The sequence below is a fragment of the Juglans microcarpa x Juglans regia genome, chromosome 4D, assembly GCF_004785595.1.
Source record: "Juglans microcarpa x Juglans regia isolate MS1-56 chromosome 4D, Jm3101_v1.0, whole genome shotgun sequence".
NCBI lineage: Eukaryota > Viridiplantae > Streptophyta > Magnoliopsida > Fagales > Juglandaceae > Juglans > Juglans microcarpa x Juglans regia.
This window is the reverse complement of record NC_054600.1, coordinates 16,702,470-16,718,201: the sequence shown is the minus strand read 5'-3', so window position 1 is coordinate 16,718,201 and position 15,732 is coordinate 16,702,470. Positions and strand designations below refer to the sequence as shown.

General features: G+C 34.2%; 1 protein-coding gene and 2 long non-coding RNA genes across 3 annotated transcripts; all 3 read right to left on the bottom strand.

The window, feature by feature from the left end:
• Nucleotides 1-952: 952 nt before the first annotated feature.
• Nucleotides 953-9,132, bottom strand: LOC121259798 (ER membrane protein complex subunit 10). Its single transcript, XM_041161552.1, has 8 exons — nt 8,677-9,132; nt 4,761-4,823; nt 4,571-4,666; nt 3,932-3,979; nt 2,671-2,742; nt 1,837-1,895; nt 1,455-1,545; nt 953-1,361 (listed from the first exon to the last, which is right to left on the bottom strand). Exons 1-8 carry the CDS (start codon nt 8,995-8,997, stop codon nt 1,215-1,217), a joined length of 897 nt encoding a protein of 298 aa, XP_041017486.1. The 5' UTR covers nt 8,998-9,132; the 3' UTR covers nt 953-1,214.
• LOC121259799 lies at nt 3,231-3,923 on the bottom strand. The gene is made up of 2 exons (XR_005939636.1): nt 3,690-3,923; nt 3,231-3,595 (listed from the first exon to the last, which is right to left on the bottom strand). It is a non-coding gene; the product is annotated as an uncharacterized LOC121259799 (long non-coding RNA).
• A 4,053-nt stretch (nt 9,133-13,185) lies between the features above and the next one.
• Nucleotides 13,186-14,850, bottom strand: LOC121259797. Its single transcript, XR_005939635.1, has 2 exons — nt 14,288-14,850; nt 13,186-13,536 (listed from the first exon to the last, which is right to left on the bottom strand). It is a non-coding gene; the product is annotated as an uncharacterized LOC121259797 (long non-coding RNA).
• Nucleotides 14,851-15,732: the final 882 nt, after the last annotated feature.

Below are 15,732 nucleotides of genomic sequence, written 5' to 3'. Positions count from 1 at the left end.
ATTTATGCATATTTTAAAGGTTTTGGCTAGGCATTAGGGATAATGGTCACGTTACTGCTGTGTGAAAAATAATCCCTCGTTGTATTATGTGATGTTTATGGATAGAGAGAAATAATAGGTATTTTGAAGTTCAAAAGCATTCCTTAGCATTCCTCGCATGAGCTGAAGAGATTCTTCTTTAACACATTATTTTCTTGGGCTTCGGCTATTATTTGTAGTGAAAAGAAGTTTTATATTTTGCTCGCATCCATCTCTAGTGTCTAGTGGTAATTAGGCGCATTTTATGTATAATCCATGTGTACTTGAACTATGACCTTTTCTATTAATAAAGTTTTACTTGTCAAAATATATTCTTACATCCATCTCTGCATGTTAAGTGAAGAGATAACAGCTTCGAGTTTTATTGGATTTGGGCACTACATTGCATGATTGATCATGTCACATCATTTTTTAGGCCATATTGTGAATGTCTGATAAAGATGTGAAAATGCACTTTGGAAATGGTCATCCTCGTCTATATTCCCTTTTTAAAAACAATTTGGAAAACAAGCGGGTTAGGGTTATTACAAGCTTCAGTTTTGGGGGCTATAACAGCAGAAATAGAACCAATTTTCACTGAGACTTTGATAGTGATAACCTCATTCAATAATTCTATATGAAACAAATAAGCATCAATTTGTCTATTTGGAGGTTGACGAGTAAAACCTACAGAAGCAGTCCAACAATGCTACTTTTTTTTCCTATGCTGTAGTGTAATAAGAGTAATAATATCAATAGTAACTGTCCCACTAGGTTTCCTTAGGACTTGGTTAAAGTTTTAAACCACATTTGTGTTGTTGGTACCAAGAAAGGTAATTCTACCCGCCAATATACCCCAGAGCATAGTGCTTTTTTTTAGTTCTCATCCGAGAATACCATTTAAAAGAGCTGAAAGGAGAGAGATGCTGGATGCTCACTTTTAACAGTGTTTTGAACTGGCAGCTAATCCCCAGGGAATTCAAATGCAATTGGGGAAATGGTCAGGGCTTTGCCTTGCTAAATGCTTCAGAATACATTTTCCTGCAAGTGCTTTCGGATCGGAACAATAGCAGGATATCGACATAATTTAAAAAAAGACGTTACAGTTTCAAAGCAAAGGTCAGTCTATCTTATCTCCCCCTTTATCCTAGATGATTTTGCATAAGTTACTGAAAGGATAGAGGCAAGCAAACCCATCATCTTCTCCGGACAGCAGTTGGCCCACGCTGAACTGCAGTAGTCCCTTGCTGTGACGGTTGGCCACCAGCTGGCTCCTCTGCCATATTCATTGCTTGGGTTATTGCGTTCATGACAATCAGTCCAAGAGGGATCAGGTACATCCACTGATAGACACAGATCCAATGGTACAAATTATTATATTAAAAGGAACTTCAAGGGGAAAAGGTAAAGAAAACAGTTCATTCTTTGGTACTCACATATTTAGCCCAGAAGGACCGCTCTGGTGGCTTTACAGCTTCACCTTCTCCAGTCTCCCCACCAAGTAAATCTTCAGAAAATACAGGAGCTCTACACAACAAATTACAAATATTACCATAATTTATAAACCATATAAAAAGATAAATGAAGATTAGCTCAATCACAAAGCAATGCCTGCACTCAACAAATTAGACTGATTGATTAGTACCTTGATATCACCTAATCAAATAGAAAGATTGAACAGATGAACTAAGAAAAAATAGATGATAATGATGTCACCTAATTATTATCTTGAAGAGTTATTGAAGCAAAATACCATGCCAGAAAAGAGAAACTAATCCTACAATGAGGAAAACAAAGAGTAATGCCAAGAACAGTTACCTTGGTGCCTGCTCACTGTTCTTCAAAACCGTGTGCGAATTGAAAGACCACTTTGCAGGCTGAAATGGAGATGACAAAAAGGATGAAAAAGGTTCATGATTTTTGCAACAATATGATGACATACTCTGCATTATCTCCTTTTAATCCCATCAATCCTAAATATCTCTTTATAACGAGCATGCTCCAGATTTTCTAAATCGGGTCATTGAAAGAAGACCTTGTCAATCTCCCAATAAATTAGAATTTTGCCACCACAAAGATGGCCAACATAGCATTTCGACCTAAAATAACTGTACTAACGTGTGTATAATGAATAGCACATGTATGCAATACTCCACAGAAATAAAACCAAGGTTAGGGTTTCATTCAACTTAACAATTATTGGTGATATCAAGCGATTCAAGCAAAATCTTTTTTTTTTTTTTTTTTTTTTTTTTTTAAAAAAATCTGAAACCAATTATCATCTTCCAGGGCCTAATATGCCAGTTAACTATTTCTTCCATATCATGTTTTATTGGTGCTATCAAGGGACTGAAGCAAAATCCGAAGCCAACTATTAGTGTTCCAGGTACTCAAATACTGGTTGAATATTTCTTTTACATCGAATTCTAAACATTCTAAGAGTTTCCAAAAAGACAAAAGGAATTTCTTGCAAATACTTGTGGTTCTGGAATTAACAGAAGTGAAATATGAGCGTTACAGGAAACAAGAGATGAAAGCAAAAGCAATACAAGAAGAATTTATTAAAAAAAAAAAAAAGAATCAATATTTTCCTACTCTAGCTTTAGTTCATCATGTAAAAACACCAACAAACAAAAATCAATTCCGACTTACAAGTTTCAGTTGACGGGGATGTGAGCATGCCCCAGGGGTACCATAATTAACGGCTAAGATATTTCCACCTTCCTGCATTTAAAAAAGGTCTTTCTTTAATAGGTTAAGTAAAATTTTATTGAAGCATAAAAATTGGTGTTGCCCAAGTACACAGGAAGCATACAAAAGAAAACACCTAATAACATTCTAGGAACTAGAAAATGATTCAAGAAAGTCATGAATGCTAGCTTCATTGAGAACTTATAAGAAAAATGTCCATCATGTGGTCTGATGATCAGTGGTTGGATGTCAAATTATGATCATACCATAACTAGTGGACTTTTTAAAGCATCAGTACCAGCCCCATTCCAAAAATTATTGGCTAGCAACTGGGCCAAAAGGAAAGATGGTGGAAGAACCGATAAAGGGGGTAAGAACACAAACTTTGTATGAGAAATAAGTTCGAAGGCCAAAGAAAAAGTAAACATGCCCTTAGTTATGCAGGGCCATAATGTGAGAAGCAAAAAGATCAAGAAATAAAGAGGAGAGGGGTATCAAAATGTCATATACTTGGAATGTGAAGCCCAACTGGTAGCCTTCATTGGCTAGTATTTAACACATTTTATTTCCAAGGCAAATGAAATGAGGAGGAAATAGATCTAAATAGAGCCATAGTAGTCATTAGTTTCAAATACGTTCCTACCATTACAAGACAGGCTATGATTGTGGGACATAAACAAGCGGAATCACTAGGTAGCATAGAATTATTGCCACTACTACTGATGCTAATAATTTTTATGCCAACATGGGAAATTTCCTCCAGTCAGTTGCATTGGCTACCATCATTGCAGTTGCATTGGCTACCATCAAATACGTTCCAGGAACAGCGTCCCGACTAATTCCGGGGGCGCACAGGCCCTCGGAAAGGAGTTTCATACAAGTGCACCTTGGGTAATTCAAGGGGAAAATCCCCAGTCCGATGGCCTCTAAAGATTGTTTGCACCCAAGGGGATTTGAACCTTAGACCTAAGGGAGCATACCCCCAAGCCCAAGGCTTTTACCACTTGAGCCAACCCCTAAGGGTTTCATAGCAGTTGACATCTATAACAGACTGGAAGAATCTTATCAATTAACAACCCAAAATAGAGTAGATGATAGCTAACAATAACTCGAGCATGAAATTACATGTTATATAGTACAAGCAGCAAGCAATAATATAGTACTTTTTTCTATTGATAGGCGGCAAGCACAAATTTAGCACGACCTCAAAAACAGAGATTACCATGTGTATAACAAAATGTTCATCCAAACCTTCTCGTGGAAGACATCTCTGCATTTAACATTTGAATGGGGAGTTAGTGCATCTCACTCTCATAGCACTATAAACAGATATTGGTAGCACAAAGAAGTAGAGGTTTGAGATATCAATTGAACTTTCTTGACTTGCATAAGAAAAAAAAATATTACATTTTCGATTGCAGATAAAGATTTGTGCCCGCAAATGAAAAATGGGCACCACAAATTTTGAAAACTTCTTGACACTAGTTATTCCTTTTAGAAAACATTTTTGCTTTTTGCTAAGTTCCTTTTAGGCAAAATACTTAAGTAGTAAATATAGATAAAACATTATTTTAAATGATAGCATGAACAAAAATTCAACCAGCAGGCATTTTAAATTCGTTTCCTTTGTTAAAATCATTTCTTTTCAAATTTTGGCGTTATACCTGATTCACTAAATATTTCTGAGTGCTCCGAAATTAAAAAAAAAAAATATCTTAACAGCACCACTCAGAAACTGGACACAAGATATAGAAGCACTCTATATGGGTTGTGGCATGATCCTTATGTAATGAACTAGAAGGAAAATCCTTATGTAAGGAACTATGTGGGTTATGGCATCCTTATGTAAAGAACTACATACTGCTTTCACCGAGGAAATAATATATTCCCTCCCAGGAGGACTCAAAACATTGGATGGCAGTCTAATCTTATAAAAGTCATCTCCTTTCAGTAGATTCTGCAAGAAGAGTAACAACATCTTAGCTTATTGTCCAATTGCAAGTTGCAAAGAACCAAATCAAGGGAGCAGAGGTATAGGGAAAAGGGTTTACTTGAAACTTCTCCTTCTCCAAATCGGTAAAAGCATTTCTTGAAAAGCGCAGCTTTGTTAGTGTCTATAACAATTAAAACTGCAAATCAGTCCAGCAGTGCATTTATATTTCCCCATAACAACGAAAAAATAAGGGCAGAGCATGAGAATAGAGAATTTATTCATGCCTAATTATGCACTTAATTGCAAGGAAAATTCACTCAGAAACCAATAAGTTTTTAATTTCAAACGATCAACATATTCGACTGGTTGTAGATATGATAAAATCTAGGAAACCCCTAGGGGTTGGCTCAAGTGGTAAAAGGCCTTGGGCTTGGAGGTATGCTCCCCCCAGGTCTAAGGTTCAAATCACCTTGAGTGCAAACAATCTCTAGGGCCATCGGACTAAGGGATTTTCTCCATGAATTACCCTAGGTTCACTTGCGGGAAAATCCTTGCCAAGGGCCTGTGCACCCCCAAGATTAGTTGGGATGCTAATTCTGGACACCTGGTGCCAATCAAAATAAAATTAAAAAAAAAAAAAAAAAAGGATATGATAAAATCTAGGAAGGAAAGTGACATAGCTGTGTATCTACTGCACTTCTAGAGTATTGTTGAACATAAGAATCTCCACTTGCCTAATCCACATTTGAACATAACTGGTTCTCTTAGGTAGGATAGGCATTTTCAGTACCTACGAAACCATGTAAGGTAATAACATACTAGATTTAAAACCGTATCTTCTTGAACATCCTCTTATTGTTGAAAAATCTCAAAGGAACAAGAAGAGTACCAGATAAAAAACAACTAGTGAAAAACCAGATTTGTATTGCAATCTCAAAGAAAAACCTTGCTTCGTGGTCAGAACCTAATTTATATAAGTAATAAATCTTTACTTATAAGCGCAAAGCAGCTACTCTAGTAACCAGGGAGTATACAGGAGGTACACCTATCTAGAAGGTGAAAAAGATACTAATAAATCATGCAAATTGATTCCATTAAAGTTTATAGATACAGTCCGAAGAAAAAGAGTGAATCTCAAAGCAAAAATGAAACTATCATAGCATTTCAATGTGTTTTCACCCCACTAATTATGATAATATCTAATTGATAGCACCAGAAAGTACATTTTGATGGAAGTGACTTAACATGGTTTTTTAAAGGGTCCTTTAACAATGACAAGAATCATTTAAACATAAAAGATAGGACAAAAAAAATCCTTTATAACTTTTTTCTCTGGCAACACCAAAACAAACAAAACAGAAATGTTCTTCCTCCTAATGAAAACTATGACCGCCAAATTTATTATTAAGTGGTTAAAATATGATTTTAGTCCCTAAACTTATATCCAATTCTGATTTCATCTTTTAATTATCGATGGTTTAAAATGTTGCTTTGAAGTTTTGGAAACTCCTCAACATTACTCTTACATGGTTGATCTGGTATAGTAGGTCATATGTAGATCTCATAAAATATGAAGTAAAAATGGACACAAGTGATATGTACATGACTCCATAAACTTATATCCAATTCTGCTTTCATCTTTTAATTATCGATGGTTTAAAATGTTGCTTTGAAGTTTTGGAAACTCCTCAACATTACTCTTACATGGTTGATCTGGTATAGTAGGTCATATGTAGATCTCATAAAATATGAAGTAAAAATGGACACAAGTGATATGTACATGACTCCATATCACAATAATCAAATGCACTATGCAGTGTGACGTGTCTCCATTTTTCCTTGTTTCAGAGGGCTGAAAATGGTTTAATCTGTTATCTGCCATATTCGCAATACAAGACCATGTAGAGAAATAAGAATTGTCCTACATATAGAATGGGATAATTATTAAAACTTTAAAAAGCTCAATTTATATCATCAACAATTAATGGGAAAATTTTGAAATCTGACATAGTTCAAGGACCAAAATCATATTTTGATTTTAAAATCTGGCACTGTCACATTTCAGATCGACTTAACTAATTAATCATTAAGTTAATCATTAAGTGTTACTAAAGTAGAAAATATAGCAGCAACATTGTCCTACCTCCAGCAAAAACTCGATAATCCTTGTGTTAAAAGACAAACTCGAGTTCTATTTGAAGAATTTTTATTTTGTAGCACTAGGAACTTTGATGTCTAACAATTCTTGTATGCAAATAAGAATTTTGATCTCCAGTTGTGTAGTCTTAAGAGTCCTAGAATGATTTAAAGTTTAGGGTTTATATATATGTATTTTCAGACTAATAAAGATATAAGAAGAATTATTTTCACAAAACAATGTTTAGGCTGCGTTTGGTTGCAAGACTCAGCTGACCTTAGTCTAATTTTAAGCTGAGTCTAACATTCAAACACCCAACTCTCAAATTGCTAACTCATCTCAACTCAAAACCTCCTTACACGTAAGACTCACAACCTTTTTCAACTTCCCATAAAAAGTACTAAACTCATCTTAACATCTAAACATACTTTAAACTCAATTTAGATGGGCCACACATAACTCCTTCCACTACTCAACTCACTACCATTTATAAAGAATTGAACTCAGCTGAGCTCAGCTTAACATCCAAACGCAGCCTTAACATTTCATTGGTGTTTTAGGATTCCATCAACAAATCCTAAGAGGTTCAAGGTTCGTCTGCAATCCTGCTAATTTGCCAATATGTTACATGGAGGCATATAATAGTTGGTATAAGTTTGATTTGTGGCGACTGAGTTATATGACACCAAAATTCAGCTCGATTTTTAAGAATTACCATCTTGCGATCATGAATAATCGTTCTCGTCTCCTGGAAAAAGGTTGCTAGTGTGAGGTATTTGAGAGGTAAATATCCAAAGATTTGATGTTAAGATCCAAAGATTTTGGTGAACCTTCCTACACCATTTTTATGCGAAGATGACTATTAAGTATGCATATGGGAGAGATATCTACAAGTTGGAGTGGCAAAAACTGTTACACAATGGCAAGTTCTTGAATGAGGAAATCATGTTGGCAGAAACCAAGGTTATTGGAGATGGCTATCTAATTATGTGGTGTTATGATCTTGAGGGTTAAAGGTTTAACCAAATTAGTATCCAACTGTCCAAGGGCTTTTGGATCAATGGTTGGATCTTTACAATTGGTATCAGAGCAGGGACCACATTATGGATTCAAGTCATGGAAGGGGCGACCTATAGGTTGTATTAAAATGTCTTAGTACTTTGTATGGGCATAGTGTTAGGTCATTGAATACTGATAGATGAATGAAGCAGCCAAAAGGGAAAGGGCTACCACCGGATCAATATCGATAGAGTGGGTAGCCATGGACGTCAGATTAGGAAGCATGGTAGAATATTATGATCTTGGGGATTAAATATTTAACCAAATTAGTATCCAACAATCTTAGAGCTTTTAGAGCAATGGTTGGGTCTTTAACATGTGGCTTGACCCAAGTAAGAACTCAGGTAGAAACGGAGAAAGAAGACAGAGAGTGAACATTCAGCCCATCAAACATGTACCGCAAAGTGTCATTGTAATGTCAAGGGTTCTACCGAAGGCTTAGATGTGGATAAGGAAAAAAGGATACAATCAATTAAAGCAAAAGGGGTGTATATATCATAAGAAGTTTAATATTTGCCCTTGGGACAAGGGTTTTTTAAAGGGAGAAGACTGCTATGGGACTGCTTGATAGAGTCCGACAAACACATCTGGAAAAGGGAAAAAGAAAAACAAACCAGTAACCCATTACCAAATCCACTGAAAACTATTAATCACTATAGAAATCTAAATCCGGATATGAAAGACACATGAAAACAGAAAAGAAACCCACTAAGAAATCCAGTCGAACTCTAAACTCCAATACCAAACTCTTTCATTTCCACCCGCAAATGATACTCCACACAGAATTTTAACAGAGCCAAAAGAGGCAAAGAGAGATATCGAGACCCAAGAAACCAACCTGACCGCCGTGGTTCCAAGTTTTGAGGCGAGCAGTGAAGGTCCCAGCAGATGAGAACTCGGAGTCTCCAAAGGCGTGCTCGAGTAAAAACTGGATCTTGGAGTCCGAATCCGAGTCGGAATACTTCTTGCGTGTCGTCTTCGTTGCCGTTGCTGGAGGTGGGGATGATCGGGTGTTCACCAGATCAGGGGACAAAGGTTGCGCCTGCACTCCTCCTTCCAGGCCGAACTCCTCGTCGTCGATGAGGAGCTCATCGGATCGGAAGGCGAGAGTTGGAGAGAACAAGATAGAGAGTATAAAAAGCAAGTGGAACGTAGACATAGTCGATGGGAGAGAGAGAGAGAGAGGGAGAGAGAGAGAAAGAGAGGACGAGCTCGATGGTGTGTGGGAAGTGTCGTCGGTTTTTATATTTTTGCTGTTGGCGAGGGGTGCAGTCGGTTCGGATCATTTTGGATAAATTTTGAAATCCAATAGGTATACATTAATTTTGAGTTTTAAAGAATCGATATCCCATCGATTATATGTTTAAAATCGATATTTTTAATTTTATCGATTTATTTGATTTTTTAATTTTAATTATCTATCATAAAAAAAAATCTATTTTAAAAAATCTACTTCCATATAAAAAATCTGTTATAAAAATATAAAATTTGTTATAATAAAAAATCTTCTACAGAAAAATCTGCTATAAAAAAAATTTACTACAAAAATATAAAATTTGCTATAGAAAAATTTGCTATAAAAATATATGGTTAATTACACTTTGCTCTTTCAAACTTACACTCAATTCACAATATACTTCTGAAACTAATAATTGCATCAAAATAGACCTTTGAACTTTCAAAACTTCATAATCCTCTATTCCGTCTACCAGCAGTGTCAAATCTAATAGAAATTCACTATAAAAATATAATTTTCATCTAATTTATTATCATTGATCATATAAAATATAAAATATAAAATAATATATGCTATCGATTAATAATAAATCATTAATTATTAAACATATATAAAATTATTTTATACCTAAGTTACAAGTAAGTATGAATAATCTATGTACACAATGAAATTATTTGATATTCATTAACTATATATAAATTCATAAAAAAAACTATTTAATGATTTATGATTTATTATTAATTGATAGCATATATTATTTTATATTTTATATTATCAATGATAATAAATTAGATGAAAATTACATCTTTACAATGAATATTATGCACATGAGCAGCGCGTGCAGTGAATTTTTGTTAAATTTAACGTTACTGGTAGGCGGAAGTGAGGATTGAGAAGTTTTAAAAGTTTGAAAGTTCACTTTGATGCAATTATTAGTTTCGGAGGCACAATATGAATTGAGTGAAAGTTCGAGTAGACAAAATATAATTAACTCAAAAATATAAAATTTGCCATAATAAAAATCTGCTACAAGTTTATATTACAAGTCGATATTACAAGGTGCCATAAAATCTGTTACAAGTTCATATTACAAAATAACACTAAAAATAAAGTAGTAACAGTCTCCTCAAGTATCCACGTAACAAAATAAAAATACAATACAAATAGTCTAGATTACACAACTAAAATTTATACAACCAGCCCTTTGCACCAACTCTATTGTCCAATAGTCCATATAGCATATATATACTATATATAGTATATTATATATATATATATATATACTAATATATTATACTATCATAGTGATACTAATACACATAGTATATATATTATATTATAGTCATACTAATGCTATATATATTATAGTGATACTAATACTATATACTATACTGATACTAATACAATAATATAGTTATCTCTATTTATATAGTTATTTATATATAGTGGATTACTAGTAGTGATATACTAATACTAATAGCTATTTAACTACTAATATGTTAGTATCTAACTTATTTATAATTTATGTATGTCAGTGATAATATGCTAGTGGTAATATATTATATGATGGTTAAATACACTTTTTATATGACTGTATATGATCAAATGATTCAAATGTATAGAATTTAGAAATGTATTTATGAAAAGAATATATATTATAATTTATTCTGCCATAAAATGTATTTATTATTGATATATATATATAATTTATATTAATAACATATGATCAAACAAATATTTATATTTAAGTCTAAATTTCTATTATAAAATTAAATTTTTTAATGTGATATCAAATGCTATATTAATTTTATGTTATTTGATTATTTTGAGTAATAGGATTTTAAAATTTAGTCTTATATTAATTAGCAATTTAGCATATAATATAAAATTATTTTATATATAATATATAAAAATTATATATAATATAAAAAATCATATAATATATATATATACAAACCGGTTTGGTGCTAGAAAAAGGGAAACCAGAATCGAACCGGTTCTAGCCAATTTTTTAAAAGGTGAAACCGGTGCCAAATCGAATCAGATTCGATTCGGTTCAGGTTGGTTTACCGGTTTTATTTTCACCCCTAGTTGCCATCCATTCTCTGTTTATTTGGAGCTTTGTTTGCCCAAAGTTATTCCAACAAGCAATCTACACCACACATCTATTTTTTTTCTTTTTTTATTTTAGTAGGTTGGTGTATAGTATAGGACTATTGAGTAAAATTTTTCTAGACTTTAGATCATTCACAAACATTCTCTCACAAAAAAATAATTTTTTTTTCACAGATTTTGTTAATCTAAAAGATTTAGATTATAGGTGTAATCGGTTCAGTTCGGTCTGGTTATGGACATTTTTTAAAATCAAACCGGTATACACTAGTTTTAAAAATATAAGAACTGATACCGGACCGATTCACCACCAAAATCGAAACTTCCAATTTGTCTAATTCTAATTCGGTCCAGTCCAGTTTTACGGATAAACAAAATCATACTCATACAAAACTTTAGCAATTAATTGACCCATATCGATCATTTTATGTTATATTAATTTTATGTTATAAAATTAAAATTTATAAGATTTTAAAATTTCATATTATATTAATTAGCAATTTAACATATAATATATATATATATATAATGTAATATAAAAATCATATAAAATATATATTATATATAATATAAAAAATTAAAAACAATATATATGTACTGGTCCAGTTTGATTCGAATCGGTGTTTTAAAAACCAAAACCGAAGCCAAACCAATTTTCAATCGGTTTTGCTAAATAGGAATCGGGTATACTGGTTTTTTCGATTTTTTTTTTATTTTTTATACATATATGCTAGCGAGTGGAGTTTTCCAACAAACATCCTATTACAATTAATACAATGCTAGTAAAGAAGAAGGAAAATACAAAAATAGTTATAGTACTAATAAATTGGATGTTGAGGTGATCTCAAATGATCTGTAAATAGTAATAAAAAATAGTAATAAAAATAATAAATAGTAATAAAAAAGTAGTGAATAGTTTATGAATAATTTGTGAATAGTAGTGAAATAGTTTGAGATGACTGAGCTAGGCCTGAGAAGGCCCTTTAGATACGGTGAGTGGTCACGTCACCCACTCAGACCACAACCCACATCGCCGGATGCCATGACAGAGCCAGGCGTCCACTCACCTCTGTTGACAAGATAGTGTGTGCAACACCCACCCTTACTTGCCGCAAGGGACATATTGGTGACCTACACACAATGTGGTAGGGTGATGGCTAACATGATAGGGGAGAAAACCTGCCACCAACGTAGTGCCCCATGCACCCCTCCACGATCTGTCAACAGTGGGTGGGGACCACCACGACTGTGCATATAAACACGTCTTGAGCTCAAGTAGCTCTTTGAACACTTTCACCTTACATTCCCACACAAAGAGAAAATTCTGACTAGACATCGAAGGTGTCCCTCACCACCCTGCCCTCATCTCCTTAGGTCTTGCAGGTCAAACAGAAGAATCGCCGAGTTTCCCAAGCTATGAAACATGACATTAATAGTGGCACCGTCTGTGGAATCTTTTTTTTAGCGTGTCATTCGTATGCCGGCAGCAACGCCCGGACAGGAAGAATCTTCGAGGAACATGGAGGCGAGGCTGGTTGAGATGGAGGACATGATAAAGAAGCTGACCACGGAGGTAAAGAGTCTTCAACAGGAAAATGAAGTTTTGTGGAGGCCAAATGGCAAGTTCATGGAAGATGTAGGTCCGAGCCAAAATGAACACGCTGAGTCACGAAGAAGAAAGAAGAAAGAAGGCAAATGCAGCATGAACTACAGGAACTCATGGACAAGTATGCGGATATGGCCATGAAGATGGGCGCATCATCCTCCGTAGATCAGTTGTTGTCACAACCCCACCCTAAGCTAGGACAAGGCCATGACCCTTTACCCGTTCTTTCATTATTATTATTATTATTATTATTATTATTAGTACTATATATATTATATATATATATATTTTTCTATGAGTGTGATAAGGGATATGCGTGAACATGTCATGCATGTACTTTGCATTTCTAGTTTAAAAGAAAACACTGATAGGCGATGTGTTCAATATTTTACATAAAGGACTCTCAGAGTCCATCATTCATTCATCAAACATAACTAGTTCTAAATAAGAGGGGACTCAGTCCCTACAACACATACAAAAAGGTGTTAAACCATCGTATGTGGGGTTACTATCACTCCACCATAGAAGTTACATCATTACCATTGCCCCACTATAGTATTTACATCATATCCAAAAGATATATTGTTTTAAAGTTAATCCAACAAAACGTCCCAACACGGGACCCATCGTAAAAACATAAAAACATAAACCATTATCATCAAAAGTCGAACCGACAAAGGAACTCTAAGCATCGGCCCCTCCCTCCTCAGTAGTGCTTGGCTCCATAGCCTCTTCATCCATACCTGGACGTTTAAAACATAACCACAAAGTGAGTCTAATACTCAGTAAGCGGTACATCATGCTGTTAACTTATTAATCACATAATCTTTTCTTTTGAAAACATGCACACATAAATATTTGCTTATTCTTGACAATACTTTCATGCATAAACAGTTTAAGGAATAACTATACTTTCATGCACAAACATTTCCAAGAAATAACTTTACTTTTATGTTTTACTTTCTTTAGCTGGTACACACTAATATGCCCCGTGTGTTGGGGTTAGCAGTCTTTTAGACCTGGATTCCGCCTGTGGCCACAGGTTGGGAATCCCTTTCATGGGGGGCAGTACTGGGTGCACTACCAGTACTACTTACCCGGTATTGCAATTTGCCCATTCCTTTGGTACCCTTTCATTCATATGGTCGTACGTACTTTCATGCTTTCATTCCATTTCCCTGCAGTCAAATGTTTTCATTATCTTTCCTTAGTCCAAATGCATATGCGTTTCTTTGAAAAGAGCATTTCATGTCATGCTACATATAATCAAGGCATAGTTATTTAAGAGAGAGCATGCATGAAAACCTCATGATGCATTACCTTATACACCTACACACAATTATAATCAATAGGATGCTTAGCAGGAGATACCAAGAAAGGCTTGTACATAATATATATACATTTATTCTTTCTTTTAGAAGAACATTTGAAAAGATAGAGAAACATTCTTTCATAAGAGAGCTTTGTGTAAGGAGCATGGTCATAGCTACTTACCTCGATGCTTTACTAGTAGTTTCCTTGAATCTTGAAAATAAACTCTTATTCAATGAAATGGGATAAACACGTTAATATTCATCTCACTTTAAGCTTTACTATCCGACACCCCTACACACTCACTTAAATTCCGAATTGGAATTAAAGTGTTCTCCTTAACCCATTTAGCTACCCACCATACATGGCACTAAGCACAAACATTAATATCCTCATTTCAAACATTTTAAAGAAACTCATGAAAGTACATAACTTGCTTGTTGTCCCCTTTAAAGGCCATTGTTTTCTATATAAAGGATAGATGGAAATCATAGGCTAGTAATGTATAGATGGTAGGAATTTATTTAAGAATGGAAGGGAACAAAGAAGTGCTACAAGTCTGAAACTTTCATTCAAGAGGGCATTTGATAGCTTTGTAATATCATACGGAAGGTAAATCCAACAAAAGGGCCAATGCTCACAAGAGGGTTGATTTTTGTCACTTGTTCTTCAATAGTTTTTCATACTAAAATTTAACTTTGGTTGAATAAAAGGGTGAAACTGAACAAGGGATGAAATTGGCTAGTTTAAGCCTCAAAATAGAACATATTGCAGAAATTCTACAGTGCATGGGCAGCTAGCAAGTCTTAGTACATTCATGGTCTTAAACATCCCTCACTTAGCCAAATCTCAACTACATAATTAAACAATACTAGAGTTGTAGAAAACTTAAGAAAAGCATCACATGTTTTCTGAAAACATAACATAAATAAAGGGGTACAACACCTGGAAACTTAGAATTCATAAAGCAAGCTTACTAGTTTAATTAAAAATTCTTGGTGGCTTACTTAGGCCATAAACTTGAGGAAAGTATGTCTAAAATTATAAACCTCAACTCCATTAATTTAACACATAAATGCAGGACTTAACATAATTAAAACATGGCTTAAACTCAAGAAAATACAAGGAAGGACTGCAACAAGATGCCTTACAAAAACACATGACTGGAACACAAAACAGAGCATAACACACACGACATCATCATACATATATATATATATATATATATATATATATATATATCAAAAGATCAATTAACATCACTTATGACTAACCAAATCAAATAGAAAAATACCATTTTCGAATGATAGGAAAATACATGGCAAAACAGTTTCAACATACTTGGTTTGGCCAAAAAACAGAGCATTAATGTTTATTAACACATGGACAACAACTAAAAATTTAAGATACAAGTTAAAACAACTCAATGGGTCTCCAAAATCAACTAAAACTGAGTGGGTTAAGTTAGGGTTTTTTTTACCTTTGGTGAATCCTTCCTAAAACACAAAAATGGGGAAGAGGAAGGTTGGTTCGGCTTAGGGAAACAGAGGGCACACAAACCCCTTGGCTGGAAGTCCAAAACCGAAGTATCAACAGTCAACAAAAGAAAAACCCACTTGATTAAACCA